Genomic DNA, 16,012 nt, shown 5'->3' with positions numbered 1-16,012 from the left:
CCTGTAATCCCAGCTACTCAGGAGGCTGAGGCAGGAGAATTGCCTGAACCCGGGAGGCTGACGTTGCGGTGGGCCGAGATGGCGCCATTGCACTCCAGCCTGGGCAACAAGAGCGAAACTCCGTCTCAAAAAAAAAAAAAAAAAAATCTATATTTAGTTGATCTAAATAGACATCAGATTTTCTTTGGGCTCAGTGTGGTGGCTCACACCTGTAATCCCAGCACTTTGGGAAGCCTAGGTGGGTGGATCATCTGAGGTCAGGAGTTTGAGACCAGCCTGACCAACATGGTGAAACCCCGTCTCTACTAAAAATACAGAATTAGCCGGGCATGGTGGCACATGCCTGTAATCCTAGCTACTCTGGAGGCTGAGGCAAGAGAAAAAAAAAGATTTTGTTTGGCTTTTATTCTCTATGGATTATGAAAATATTTAAATTATTTTTTCTTGAATTCCATTTATTGGCTGAATTATAGTTTATGGTTTTTTTCTCTTATTGATATTTAGGAGAGAAACATGGTAACATTCTATTTCTGCAATAAGTTTTAATAAGTAGTTCACAAATGGTCCTATTCCTCCTATTTCTCTTCCTATAACTCAAAATTTGTAAAACTAGAGGATACTTTATAGCTCAATTCCCAAATTTTATAGTTAAAAAGCCTTTTTTTCTTAATTTCTTTTGTGATTCATTTGGAGATGAAATTAATAATCTCTGAAAATGACAGCTACAGAAAAAAAAGAAATTATCAATGAGACAATGAGAATAAGGAGTCACTGAACATATTTTGCCTGCCTAAAAATAGTTTCTATAAATAATTACTTTACAAAATTAGGCCAGTTGCAGTGACTCGTGCCTGTAATCCCAATTCTTTGGGAGGCTGAGGCTGGAGGATCACTTGAGACCAGGAGTTTGAGATCAGCCTGGGCAACATAGCAAGACGCCAGTCTCTAATTCTATTTTTAAAATAAAATGAAAAAAAAAATTAAACCCTACTTAAGTTAATATTAAAACTGCCAATGTAATATTGAAGTCATAATTAAACATAAAATATTGAAGTTAGGTGGAGAGAAATATATCTGACCAGTCCTTGCTTTACTGGTCCTTGTTCCACTTGAGTAAAACAAAGTGCAATTCCGCATCTGGAATTGCTCAAAACATATAGGTGATAGGGGTGGGTGGAGAGAGACAGGTATAAACATGGATCTTACTATTGGTCACATTTGGACATGCTTTAAAGGGGTGCTAACTAGAGTTGGAGATGGCTTCACAAAGTAGAGGAAATTAAAATTAGTTAGGATTTTTGCTGGGGAAAGATTGGGATAGAGGTATCCAGGAAAGAAGAAGGGTGTGGGAATTTCTGGAGCTGAAGGAAAATAGCTCATTATGGCTGGAGTGTAGGGTGTAAGAAGCCAAAGGCAGGAAGTGAGGCTGGTAGAATGGGTGGAAAGTAGATATCTGAAAATATTTCAAATCAATGTCAGGTCAGCCTTAAGCAGGGCCTAAATGACAGGATGGACTCTATATTTAAATCCTGCTTCAGTGACAAATGTGTTTTCTGTCTGTACACGGGAGTCCAACAATTAGGACACTCTTACTGGAGGGTTCTGTATTTTGATAATTTATGTAAACAAAGGCTAGTATGCTCCTGCTTTCAAGTTTACAAGCAGGGTTCCTTCTCACAATTAGGGAGGAAAAACATCTCCTTTGAGCTGATTCTATGTGCTGACCTCCTTTAGGCCTATGCTGTAAATGTCTCCCCCTCCTGGGATTCTGGGGGCAGAGTGATTGGAGTGGCTGCCTGGTGACCTCTTCTAATGGAAACATATTTGGCATGGCATGTTAGTGATAGGAAATATGTTTCCTCACCTTTGTGAGGCATGGCTGGTGATACACAGCTTCCACAAATACAGGTGGACATCAGGCTGAAGGATAGAGACTTAGGATCCTCGCCAGCTGCATCTGGGCCTGGGTGGGTGGGCCTTAACTACTCTTTTGGTATGTTTCTTGATAGTAAATAGGTGTCATCGTTCCTGTCCCATGTGTGCTTCTGGGACGCTGTGTGCTTAGCGGGACCTATTTCCCTACTATACTCACTGCTGAGCTCTGTGGTCCTTTGAAGGAGTTAAACACCCGTAAGTACTTGTGGCCAACAGCAGTGATCTAGGGAGTGGCTCAGGTTAAGATTATTTGATGTTATTTATAAGGCCCTCTGAAGAAAGTTTAGGCAGGTAAATATTTTAAATTGTTTTTATAGATTTTATTTTAAATATTTGCATCCTGTGGTGAAAATAGAAAAACACCATAAGGTCCTGTAGCTACTATGCAGTTTCCAATGGAGGGGGGATTCTTTATTAGCAGATTTACACTCCACCAGCTTTTTCTTCAAGTAATGGGATTATTTTTGATTTACTGTGCACTGCAGTTGGTCACAAAGGTATAGTTCCCATGAAAGAGCTGAAAGGTACATTTGTGAAGGACTTATGTTGTGCTTATACTGTTAAGTTGCTCAGAGGAACCTATGAAGGTGAGCTCTAAGGCAAGAGACTGCAGGGGCTGGAACAGAAAATTACTGCTTCATTTTTAACTTGAATATTCCACAGAGCTTCTAGAGGATTCAAGAGCCAAACAGTGGTGGATTGGGCTTGGATTTTATCAAAGTGCCCTTGAGCTTTGAGGAAGTTTTTCCCTTTCCTATACTCTCACTTATAAGATAGTGAACACAGGGAGGCATGAAATCAGTTTGTCAGGTACCTTTATGTGCTGGGTGCTTTAGATACATTTTATTTTTTCCCCTAAGTGAGACTCAGAAGTTAAAGAACAATCAAGGTCTTATGTCAAACTGAGAAGCATGGTTTCACGTTGGCCGCAGGTCTGGCGGATGAGGTCAGCATTGTTGCCAGTACAGCATGTTAGATTAATATGTGATATTAGGTCAGTTCTTCGAGAACTTTAGAGAGAAGAAAGAATGTTTTCTAAAAGAAATTTGACTAACTTTGATTAATTTCAGCATCAAATATCCTCCCACTGAAACAGGTGGGAAAACAGTGCCAGAGAACTTATTTGCTCTTGACCAAGAATGTATTTAAGGCACTTAATGCAAATTTTCTTATCAATGTTATACTTAGAAATCAAATGTATAATGGTACTAAGAATATAGTAGTTGTGTAACATCATGTAAAAAAAAGTAGTAAAAATTACTTTTGTTGACATATCTAATGTGGTTATAATAAGATTCTTTTAAGAGAAACACAAGATTACAGTACTGAAATCCTTCTAATGCTGTGACTTAAGTCCATACACAAGAAAATGCCGTTTTAGAATTTTTTAGAATATTCAAATTGCCTTCAATTAAGTTTTAGGGAATCACTAAAAAATTTCTTATTAGGCAAGTGCCCATTTTTTTTTTTCAGTCTGTCATCCAAAAACACTTTTTTCCAAATGAGTAACAAAAGAGTTAAAAAATCATTAATCTCCCACAAGGGCCTGTGAGAGAGTTGTGGTCAGGTATTATTATTGCCTCATTTATAAACCAAGATCCGAGTGACTCCTTAAGGTCACAAAACAAGCCAGTGTTGAAGCCGGGACTGGAACCGACGTCTCCTGCCTCCAGTCCAGGGCTGTTACCACTCCCAGGGAGTTGACCAATCATCACAGTTATTAATATCCCACTTGCCACATGCTACAAGCCATGAACATAAATATTTTGTTGGCATTTTATCTTCACGCTCCCTATGTGCCAGGCTCCTTTTCTTTCTATATTCACAGCCCCTTCTAATAACTCACATTCTTGTCTGACCACACTGGCCTTCGCCAATGAGAGTCACACGTCACCCCAGCAGGGAATGTTCAAGCATGTGAATTTGCATACTTTCATTTTGATCTCAAGGCTTTTTCTAGACTTCGTTTTTTATCCCGTGTGTGTGTGTGTGTGTGTGTGTGTGTGTGTGTGTGTATGACGGGGAGGAGGATGGTAAGAAGTAGTTAAAAAATGCATCGTGTGCTGCATAGGTATCCAGTGGCTTTGTATGTACATTAGGAAACAGTAGTGCTTTAAATAGTTTGTAATATATATGTCCACACAATTTATCATGAAACTGTGGTTTATTTAATAAGTGACTCATTTTCACTATCTAATAGCCAGAATACTGGATAAAGAATAAGTGTGGGCAGAAGTTATTCATTTCTTATGGCCTCATCCCAGAACACAGCTTTTCTTTGCAAATTACAGATTCTTTGCAGTTTTCTTCCACTCCTGCCTCTATAAGAATATACAAAATTGTCAGAAAACATGAAATAATGTTACGGGAAAACATGGCCAAATTTAAGAAATCTGGCTTAGATTGCTCTGAAAGGTTATTGCTAAATGAATCTTCGAAGAAAACGAATTCCTTTACTGGAACAAAAGTAATTTATTATGCATTTCATGGGTGTCTGCCAGAAGTGTTACGAGCAGTATGAAGATCCAGTGGATATGAATTAAGTACAATCTGTTAGTTCTGTTCGTGTTTAGAACTACCTGTTAATTTTCTCTGAAATTTTAATAATTTAAAAAGGCATCTCCAAAGACAGGTGTTGGCAGTGTGACAATTCATCACTCAGATACCCATCACATCAGGCTTTTTTTTTAGAGGCCCAGTACGCAGAATTTGTGAGACTGAGCACAAAGACATCATTTTATTGACCTCATATTTTAAGAATGATTTGAACAAATACAGGGCATTGATTTTAATGTCCTGTTGGGGTCTTATGAGTAAACAGTTCCAAGTCAACATCTGATGGTGCTTAAATCATGACCGGACTTGATGGTGTGCTTGCTGCCTGTTTTGGTTGTTGGCCTGGCACGGTTTCACCAGAGTTGGGCCACATGCTCCAGAACCATATTTTTATTTTATTAAACACAAGCATTTTACATTTAAAGTGCTCATTAAATTTAGTTGCTTGATGCGTGGTGAAGCCTGAATATGGTCAAAAGTTTATTCTGGGGGTTCGCGGATTAGCAGCTGGAAGGAAACAGATTTCAGCAGCCAGGCGCTAGCCCCGACTCTGTCTGTGTGAGTATAGTGAGCTGCCAAGGTTCTGTAAAGCCTCTGTTTTCCTCCTTCTACTAAAGAGGAAAAGTAATTCCTACCATCTGGTCCTTAGGAGTATTGTGTAGAGTAAGTGGGAGATGCCTGGAGACCTTTGAAGTTCAAGAAGAATAAATAGCAATACTTAAATATGGGTCTTGGAAGTTAATAGTAATCAGCTTTATTTGCATGGCGTTTATTTTCATCTCAAGATATTAGAATAAGATTCTCACTTTCTTAATGAGGAAATGTGGAGATGTAGAGTTATTGTGTTAAGAAAGTAACCACATTTTAGAGAATTTATTTCACTAATAGCAAATTTTTAATTCCTTCTGATACTTAGCACTTTCCTAATGCTTTTTGTGGTTTAAGTGCATTGTAAAGCCTTCTTGGTATGATTTCTGTAATTGAGATGGAGAGATTAAGATGCTCATCAATCTCTGGAAAAGCCAGTTTTGTTATAAAAATTAAGATAATAGTTCACCAGGTTTTAAATCTTGCCTCAGGATCCTGTCCCACTTAATTTGAAGATTAGAATAGTGAAATTCATTCTGATTCATTTAGAAGATTCTTTAGTGTGCTCAGTGACTTCAAAGTTGTGGGACAAACCCTCTCCCTTGCAATTTATATTTGTACATCAGTATTTTGCTGATAATCCCAGAGTACTTACAAAGTTTGACTGATGCCTTTCTTCGCCACAACATGCTTGCTGTTGAGTGCACACAGATATAAAAAACAATCTGGTCTTTTATCTCTAATAGGTGATGTGTACAGAATTGTTTTCCTCTTCTTGAAAAGGGCAGCATCCCTTGGTGTGGCTATAACCTTGTCTACTCAGGCCTAGAAGGGGTGAGATGGGTAGGGATAGGGGCAGAGTGAGGGAGCAGCCAGTGAAATTTCCAGTAAGGAATTTGTTTGCTGAATTCAAAAAATATACAAAACTATTCTGCTGAATAGTTAGGTCACCAGTTGAGGTGATGGTGACTTTCCCTCTATGAGAGAAGGTGTCCATGTTCTTTTGTTTTATTAAGCTGTTAAGAATTTGAGAGTTTCACTGTGATTGGTTTTCACATGCCCTGGTGGAGACAGAATCTGTGTGTGTTCATGTGTCTTTTGTGTGCCACCTTCTAAAGTATTATTGAGTCTTATGTCTGGTCCTCTGTTACTTCCAGCCAAACTGAAATGATCGTAGTTTATATAGTGGAAGTTACGATTTGCAAGAAAGCATTTCCCCTTTGTAGGAATTTATACAAAGTTTTTAATTCCTCTTTTGAGGAAGGCAGCTATAAAGCACCACAGGAGTCTAACCTAGAGGTTACAAAAGCAGAGAAGAGCTTTGGCAGTGAGGGCGGCTGGCTTCCCCTCACACAAGAAAAAGCCGTAAGCACAATCTCACTCAGATGTGTAGGAAGGATGGATCAGAGGCTGGGGGAGCCGACAGTCTGCCTCGCAGTGAAGGAGGCAGCGTGATCACCATCAAAGTCTTCTGCTCTGGGAAGGATCACACAGTCGCCCTTCAGCCTGCCTGGGGTGCAGTGTTTTCTTTCTTCAGACTGAGACTGCATGAAGAGAGATTCCAGCGAGGAAGATAGAGCATGCCCCGTACACTCCTCTGGTTTTCTTCCTCAAATGAAATTTATGCACATAATCCACAAGCCAAAGAACCTGTGTTCTTTGGAAAAGGCTGCACCCTTTCTGGGTTTCCTTTTCTTGGGTGTGTTGCCTTCCCGTCAGAAACTGTCTCTCACCCTACCCGTTATGGGATGTGTGAAATGAAGGGAAACAAAGAGACACTGCTGGGCATTTGTCTCCGTGAGTTGATCCAATCAGAAATCTTTGACTTTTCAGATATGTGTCTAAAAATGAGTGAAGGGTCCTCACAGGGAAAAAAAAAATCCAGGTGATCTGCAGATGAACTGTGCCTACTTCTCAGGATAGCGGATATTTTCCATGTCCCAGTCTGCAGCAGCCCAAGCTCTCCCTCAAGTCATTTATTCCTTTAGGAGGGAGTTTTCCAGCCTAGCTGCTCGGCCTGTCTCCCACCTAACCCCACCAGCTTTCAGTGCTAAGCCCAGGCTGGGTCTGGCCCTGATAACACATTCTTTCAACAGGAAGTGCCTCCATTTTCAGTTGTCTGTGGGAGGGTGGAGGGCAGATAAGCAGTGAATAGAAACACAGAGCCGATTTCTGCTCCACCCTCCTTGCACTTTGATCAGGGAGAGAGCAGGGACCTCGGCCTGGCCTGTGCTGCCTGTCTAAAGGAGGGAGGATGGTTGAGCTGTGGGCATTCCGGAGCTCTCCCTCCACTTCTGTTCAGGAATGTTTGTTTAGGTTGGTCTAGGTTAGTGAAGTGCCTGCTTTTGCTGGGTTGCAATGTCTGCTATCTGAACTAAAGTCCTTTGAAGGGTTGAATTAGATGTGGGAAAATATATTCACCAATTGAAATTTATACGTGTGTTTGTATGCGTGTGCATTAGGTCCAGGATCATCGTACATTTTTCTCTGATTACCAGCCCTCCCCGCCCCCACANACATAGCGCCTAATAGTTCCTGCAAGAATAAGCAATTCCCACTCTCTTACCAACAGATCTTCCTGAAAACCACATAATAAGTGAATTGTATTTTCTTTTTCTTTTCTTTTCTTTTTTTTTTAAATTCTTTTTCTTTTTAAGACTGGGTTTCACCATGTTGGTCAGGCTGGTCTTGAACTCCTGACCTCAGGTGATCCACCCACCTTGGCCTCCAAAGTGCTTGGATTACAGGCGTGAGCCACCACGCCCGGCCTGTACCGATTCTTAGTAGGCAGCTCTTTACTCTCATCAGTGAGGGAAAGAAACTTAATGACAGGATGAGCCAGACTTCTTTTTTTTCTTGGAGAGAGAGTCTCGCTCTGTTGTCAGGCTGGAGTGCAGTGGCACAGTCTTGGCTCACTGCAACAGCGGGTTCAAGTGATTCCGCTGCCTCAGCTTCCTGAGTAGCTGGGACTACAGGCGCGCACCACCATGCCCAGCTAATTTTTTTATTTTTAAATTAGAGACGGGGTTTCACCATGTTGGCCAGGATGCTATTGATCTCTTGGCCTTGTGATCTGCCTGCCTTGGCCTCCCAAAGTGCTGGGATTATAGGTCTGAGCCACCGTGCCTAGCCCTCCAGACTTAAAATTTTTTTTTTTCCCCAGTCCTCCTACCTCACCCCAGACTTCTTAAGGAGAGCTGCTGTGCCAACTCTGCAGAACGCCTTCTGCAGTTAGAATATTGGTTTTCAGGCTGGACGTGGTGGCTCACATCTGTAATCCCAGCACTTTGGGAGGCCAAGGTGGGATTGATCACCTGATGTCAGGAGTTCAAGACCAGTCTGATCAATATGGGGTCTCTGCTAAAAATATAAAAATTAGCTGGGTGTAGTGGCGGGTGCTTGTAATCCCAGCTACTCTGGAGGCTGAGGCAGGAGAATAGCTTGAACCCAGGAGACGGAGGTTGTAGAGAGCCAAGATCTCGCCACTGTACTCCAGCCTGGGCAACAGAGTGAGACTCTATCCGCCCTCCCCCCCCCAAAAAAAGAATATTGATTTTGAGAGCTGAAGTTGCACTGATGCATGGGGCCGACGTGTTGGATATTTTAACTTATATACAACTGTGAGTTTCATATGTGCTTGGCTGGTCAGGCCCTGGCCTATGCCAGGTGGCAGGGAGATGATTTCAGGGGCGCATGGGGCCCTTCTGACCCGCCCTCCTGTCAGTGCCCTGACTCTGGTTCCCTCCCATTTTTTTTTAAGCCACTTTCTGATGGCATCAAGTTTGGTTTGCCCCTCAAATGCCTTGTGCCTTGTTTTTCTGGCGTTCATGTCTTCAGTTCATCTCCAAAGTTATTAGATTGGTGCAAAAATAATTGTGGGTTTTGCCATCACTTTCAATGCCAAAAACTGCAATTGCTTTGGCATCAACCTACATAGATTTACTATGCAATTTAAGTATTCAAAGAAAAGTATAGATGGCTAATAGGCTTGGCCCTCTCAGCTAGTCCCGTTTCTCCCCTCCTCCCGGGGGACCCTTGTGATACACATGTGCATAGGTAAATTGCAGTTATGACGTGTAATTCATATCTTGCCGTTTTTCACTTAGCATGGTATTACAGGATTTTTTCCATTTTGCTCCATGATCTTATTATTCTTAGTAATTTCATAATAGTTCACTGAGCAGATGTACCCTGCTTTTCTAAACTGTTCCCATATTATTAGACATTAGATTGTTTCTGTGGTTTCTACTATTAGAAGTAACCTTGCAATGGTTGGCTTCCTTTGTGGAGCCTTTCTCTTCTTTTGAATTACTTCCTTGTAATACATTTCCAGAAGTGAAATTACAGGGTGAAGTAAGGTCTGAACTTCTGGATGGCTGTTGACACTGCTGCTGACTGCCTTCTGTAAGGTGTGTGTGTACCAGAATGTAGCCCTGCCAGCCATGAGTGAGGGGACATCAGCCTTGCTTTGCAGTATTTCATGTTTAAATATTATATCCCCACATAAAATAAGGCTAGCAAGCATTGAGCACAAGTACTTGCTCCATTGTTTTTTCTGACAGGCTTAGCTATTGGTTTTAATTGCAATTGAGCAGATTTATTTTTAGGAGCGCATCACTCCTGGAATTTGAGGGTTGTCTGCCCTTTAATGGTAGGACTCTTGGCCTGCCAAACAACTTAACATTTTGTCTGAAAAAATGACAGGTTATTTTGACTCTTTTTGGGATTGTTATTCAGGTGTAAGAATAACATTGAGAGTGTTTAATGTTTCTTTAATGTGGCTTGTTGAAAAAGAGTTAATGAGTGACCAGGTGTGGTAGCTCACACCTGTAATCCCAGGACTTTGGGAGGCTGAGGCAGGTGGATCCCTTGAGTTCAGGAGTTTGAGAACAGCCTGGGCAACATGGTGAAACTCCGTCACTACAAACAATACAAAAAGTAGCTGGGCGTGGTGGCACATGCCTGTGGTCCCAGCTATTTGGGAGGCTGAGATGGGAGGGTCTCTTGAGCCAAGGAGGCGGAGGTTGCAGTGAGCTGAGATTGCACCCAGTGCACTGCAGCCTGGATGATAGAGTGAGATCCTATTTAAAAAAAAAAAATTATTCTAAAACTCAGAGAATGAATCAGAAATAAAAAAAACAAGCAGGTTGGAGAAGAGATTCAGGCATGGACATGCATGTAAAAAAAAAAAAAAAAAAGTAAAAAAGTCATGAGACTTTGGCTGCAGAACACCTTGATTTGTTTTTGTGAAGAACCATCAGTGACAGTTTGAATAGGGTCATTCTGGAGGTGGTTCTCTTTGAGGTCTGAGTGTCTGCGTCTGATCCTGCCTGGTGATGGGGTAACTTGCCTGGGCTGAAGGAGAGAATGAGGAGAATAAATTAGATCCAAGCCCCTTAGCTTTGAATAATAGGTAACAAGAGTAGCTTATACTGACATAATCTTTACTGTGCTCAGTCACTGTTACAAGGACTTTACATATATTAGCCAATTTAATTTTTTTTTTTCTGGTAGCTATGTATAGTCATCTCATTTTTTTTTTTTTTTTGAGATTCAGTTTTGCTCTTGTTGCTCAGGCTGGAGTGCAATGGCACAAGCTTGGTTCATGAGCAGCATGCTTCACCATGCCTGGCTAATTTTTGTATGTAGTAGAGACTGGCTTTCATCATGTTGGTCAGGCTTGTCTTGAACTCCTGATCTAAGGTGATCCACCTGCATCAGCCTCCCAAAGTTCTGGGGTTACAGGTATGAGCCACCATGCCAGACCTAGCCAATTTAATTTTTGGAAGAACCTGACATGGGTGCCTCTTTTTATCACACCTTATAGGTGAGGAAACTGAGGCACACAAAGTTTTATGTCAGACTTCTGGTTTACCTCTCCCACATGGTTTCTTCACTCTTTTGCTTCATCCTTCTGTTTTTCAGCTGGATTTTCTTCTAAACAGGCCAGGTGGCTGCCTCTCTCCATCTGTCCTGCCTCCCATTTAACACCCTTCTCTCGCCAATAGCAATATCTTCCCTTTATGGAATGTTTAACATGGCAAGGCACCATGCCCTCGCTTTTACAAACAGCTCATTTAATTGTTACAGCCATCCCTAAGGTGGGGAATGTGAGGACTGGGGCACAGAGGAGGCTCAGGGACGAGTGCACTCAGCAGGGGACTGAGCCAGGACAGGACTGGAGAGTCCAAGCTCCTTCCCCTCCTCCCCATGCTCCTGTGCGGGCTGCCTTGGTTCCTTGCCTGGAAGTCCTTGCCTCTGCTATTCCTTTTCTGACTCTTGCTCTACCTTCCTGTCTCAGCCACTCATTTGTCACTTATGATAAACAGCCAGCAGTCACTTATGATAAACAGCCAGCATTCGACTTTCTAGTGTGTATGGCTCTCCACATAGCCTGAGAGCTCCTGGGGCAGTGACTGTCTCAGGCTCCTGGTCCAGTGTTTGGCTGTCAGTTGGTGCTTTGCTAACCTACCTTCCTTCCTTCCTTCCTTCCTTCCTTCCTTCCTTCCTTCCTTCCTTCCTTCCTTCCAACAGGGTCTTGCTCTGTCCCTCAGGCTGCAGTACAGTGTTACAGTCATAGCTCACTGCAGCCCCCATCACCTGGGCTCAAGCAGTCCTTCCACCTCAGCCCCCCAAATAGCTAGGATTACATGCGCAGCTAACTTTTGCATTTTTTGTAGAGATGGGGGTCTCCCTATGTTGCCAAGGCTGGTCTCAAACTCCTGGGCTCAAGTGATCCTTCCTCCTTAGCTTCCCAAAGTGTTGGGATTACAGGCATGAGTCGCCATGCCCAGACTACTAATATTTCTTGTTGCTGTCTGTGGTGGTGGTGACAGAGTCCTCTGCTGCCTTGGCACTTCCCTACCATTTGAGATGGGCTATTTCCTGGTGGGCCAATTCAGGAACCCTCTCCATTTCAGAAAATAACACTTGCTGTGGTGAAGTCAGATTTAATCAGATGCATGCAGATATGCCTGTTTTGGAATAAGAAAATCTTAGCAAAGTTGGGCATGACATATATTATTATAAGGGAGCTCACTCTAATAGTTCCTCTCTCAATAAATAATTCTGTTGTGATTGAATATCATTATTTCTTTGAGGGTTAAGTCTTGGTCCATACTGGATTTGCTTCTAGTGGAGTTTCTGGAATTAAGGGCTAAAGTTAATCACTATGTTCATAAGTGTAACCGAGTTCATGGCATTCAGTTCGTTGGACAGGATTATTTTAGTTCTTTCAGAATTGCCACAAGAATCCCTGTGAAGCTTTAGTAGACATTTCACTGATTTTGTGAAATTTGCTTTTTTATGCACATAAAACCCTCAGTTTAAGTCTTTACATTTGTGTTATGTAAATAAAAGTTTGGATGTGGGACCAGGGCTGTTGCTGGATTTTCATAAACCCTCATTTCTGCTGGGCAAGAGAAGGCGTGGTTACCTGTGGGGGAGTCAGGTTTGGTCTGTCTGCTTGGGAGGGAGGAAGTCTGGTGCTTAGACTCAGTGGGCTTGCTTGCCTGAAGTCCTGCCTCCCAACCTCATTCCCTTATGGTGAGGATTGAGAGCAAACCAGATCTTGCTGGAAAAACGAGTAGAGTCGAATCTCATTCACTTGCAGGCCATGGAGGCTCGGCACACTTCCTTTCTATTCTGCTTGCTTCTGGTGCCAGAGGAATGGCCGTTTTAAGGATTTAATGGGATTACGTATGTAAAAAAGAAATTCTTCGAAAAGTACACAATGTCCTACCTCTGTCAAATAATAAGTATCTGGTAATTTATAGAATGGAACTCTGAAAGTTTGGAAGGAATAAGGGCTTCTGAACTTTTTAGAAGGAAAAAGGTGATTTTAAAAAGTACATGATTATGGCTAGATTTTTCAAAAAGTTTCTCAAGAGCAACTTTTTTCAAACCGTTGTCTAAACAGATTTTAGTTATTTTGGTTTGATTCTACTAAATTATATAATGTTTCCTATTTGGCCTTTCTCATGTGAATGGGAGGAATGGGTGGAACAGGGGAAAGGTGAACTTGTGCTTCAAAAAATCATTGAGAGGCTGGGCGCTGTGGCTCATGCCTGTAATCCCAGTACTTTGGGAGGCCAAGGCGGGTGGATCATGAAGTCAGGAGATCGAGACCATCCTGACCATGGTGAAACTCTGTCTCTTTAAAAAAGAAATCATTGTGGCCAGGCAAAGTGGCTCATGCCAGTAATCCCAGCACTCTGGGAGGCTGAGGCAGTCAGATCACTTGAGGTCAGGAGTTCGAGACCAGCCTGGCCAACATGGCCTCTACCAAAACCCTGTCTCTACTAAAACTACAAACATTAGCCAGGTGTGGTGGTGCATTCCTGTAATCCCAGCTACTCGGGAGGCTGAGATAAGAGAATCACTTGAATCCAGGAGGTGGAGGTTGTGCTGAGTGGAGATCGTGCCTCTGCACTCCAGCCTGGGCTACAGTGAGACTGTTTCAAAAAAAAGAGAAATCATTGCCATGATCATGGCAGATAGAGGATCTAGCATTTTCTTTAAAATGTGGTCTGCTTCAGACATGGCCTATTCTTGTAAAGAATTAAGGTAAATGAGGTAGATATTAAAACTTGTATATGCGTGGGTTTATTTTCCATGAAGTCAGTGCTTAAAAATTTCACTTATCAGGGAATGTTAACTGTAGCTTTTCTTAAAAAGTCTAAAAAGAGTTTGTCATCACCGGATAAGCCTTGTTAGAGCTGTGTGTGTGTGTGTGTGTGTGTGTGTGGTGGGTGTGTGTGTGTGTGCGCGCGCGCGTTCTCTGCATTTTCTCTTTGGAAATTATTAGGTTGTGCGTGTATCGTTAATGCCCGTTTACCAGCTCAGTGCAGTTTGTTTCATCGTCAGAGATCTTAAGAGTTTGGCACTTTTTACAAATAGCGTTCCTTCAGTTCTTCTTCCTTTTGTGCAGTCCTGCATCTTGCCAGTGGCTCCTGCCCTGAGTTCTAAAGTTTCCAGGGTTTAAGTGGCCACGGTCAGGTCACTGTGCAACGCAGGGCAATGCCCCTGCTTGCTGGGGGCAGGGGATAGTAATGTCGACCTCACTTCCCCTGCACTGGGTCCGCCCAGGAGCAGCTCTGGCCCTGGCTGCACTGACCCATTCATTTGTTCCCATGTGTTTAGCAGGACCGTAACCGCCTCTCCCCTTTCTCGTCTCTCCTCTCTGTCCCCCTCTTCTGCCAGGCGAGTGCCCCGGTGATGACTGGCGCGGGAGAGAGCACTAATCCCGAGAACAGCGAGCTCAAGTATTCTGGTCAAGATGGGCTCTACATAGGCGTCAGTCTGGCCTCCCCGGCCGAAGTCACATCCTCCGTGCGACAGGATTCCTGGTGCGCCCTGGCCCTGGCCTGAGCCCACGCCAGCCAGGAGGCAGGAGGGCTCCACCGTGGGCCGCGCTCCACTCGTGTCTGCTTTGTGCAGCAGTCCAGACAGTGGCGACTGCGCTGACAGAACGTGATTCTCGTGCCTTTATTTTGAAAGAGATGTTTTCCCCAAGAGGCTTGCTGAAGAGTGAGAGAAGATGGAAGGGAAGGGCCAGTGCAACGGGGCGCGTCGCCTCCCTTTCTGGCCAGGGCCACTCCAGCCAGCCCGCCTCGGGGGGGCGGACCCTGCTCCACTTCCAGAAGCCGGGACTGGGACCCGGGCCTTGCTTGCTAAGGAATATTGAGAGAGATTTTTAAAAAAGATTTCGCATTTTGTCCAAAATCATGTGCTTCTTCTGATCAATTTCGGTTGTTCCAGAATTTCTTCATACCTTTTCCACATGCAGATTTCACGTGCGTTCATGGAGAAGATCACTTGAGGCCATTTGGTACACATCTCTGGAGGCCGAGTTGGTTCATGAGGTCTCTTGTCAAAAATATCACTCAGTTTGCAAGACTGCATTGTAACTTTAACACACACTGTGACTGACACTTCTCAAAGTTCATATTGCGTGGCTGATCTGAAGTCAGTCGGAATTTGTAAACAGGGTAGCAAACAAGATATTTTTCTTCCATGTATACAATAATTTTTTAAAAAAGTGCAATTTGCGTTGCAGCAATCAGTGTTAAATCATTTGCATAAGATTTAACAGCATTTTTTATAATGAATGTAAACATTTTAACTTAATGGTACTTAAAATAATTTAAAAGAAAAATGTTAACTTAGACATTCTTATGCTTCTTTTACAACTACATCCCATTTCTATATTTCCAATTGTTAAAGGAAAAATATTTCAAGAACAAATCTTCTCTCAGGAAAATTGCCTTTCTCTATTTGTTAAGAATTTTTATACAAGAACACCAATATACTCCCTTTATTTTACTGTGGAATATGTGCTGGAAAAATTGCAACAAAACTTTACTACCTAACGGATAGCATTTGTAAATACTCTAGGTATCTGTAAACACTCTGATGAAGTCTGTATAGTGTGACTAACCCACAGGCAGGTTGGTTTACATTAATTCTTTTGGAATGGGATGTCCTATGGAAACCTATTTCACCAGAGTTTTAAAAATAAAAAGGGTATTGTTTTGTCTTCTGTACAGTGAGTTCCTTCCCTTTTCAAAGCTTCCTTTTTATGCTGTATGTGGCTCTAGATATTCATATAAAACAAGTGCATGTGAAGTTTGCAAACTGCTTTAAGGCCAAAGAATAGTCCTTTTGGAGCTGTTTTATACCTTTTATACTTTGGTTTATTTGAAGTTGACGCATGGGGTTAGTTACCACTCTCCATGTGCATTGGGGATAGTTTTTGTAAGTGGGAAGGACCCAGTATTATATGATATTTGAATTGATAAGCATTTTGTATGAGGTCAATACTTAAAAACTTTCTAGAAAGTTCACATTTTTTTTTTTTTTCTGTGAATGAAATATATTCTGGCCCAAGAACAGAGTGATTGCCTTTCTAGTTCTTTGCTTTTGCAGAGTGCCT

At 42.3% G+C, this 16,012-nt stretch overlaps 1 protein-coding gene across 2 annotated transcripts in view; it reads left to right on the top strand.

Moving 5' to 3' along the window:
- The window catches only part of GATA6 (GATA binding protein 6), a 34,048-nt gene extending 18,425 nt beyond the window's left edge, over window positions 1-15,623 (top strand). For both annotated transcript variants that reach the window (XM_017498788.2, XM_037728079.1), the window contains exon 7: window positions 14,281-15,623. In XM_017498788.2, the coding sequence (XP_017354277.1) occupies window positions 14,281-14,448 (168 nt within the window). In that variant the 3' untranslated portion in view covers window positions 14,449-15,623. The remainder of the gene's footprint in view (window positions 1-14,280) is intronic.
- Window positions 15,624-16,012: the final 389 nt, after the last annotated feature.

This window comes from Cebus imitator, unplaced genomic scaffold, assembly GCF_001604975.1.
Source record: "Cebus imitator isolate Cc_AM_T3 unplaced genomic scaffold, Cebus_imitator-1.0 Scaffold12, whole genome shotgun sequence".
NCBI lineage: Eukaryota > Metazoa > Chordata > Mammalia > Primates > Cebidae > Cebus > Cebus imitator.
The sequence above is the reverse complement of the archived record's forward strand: the minus strand, read 5'-3'. Positions and strand labels throughout refer to the sequence as shown.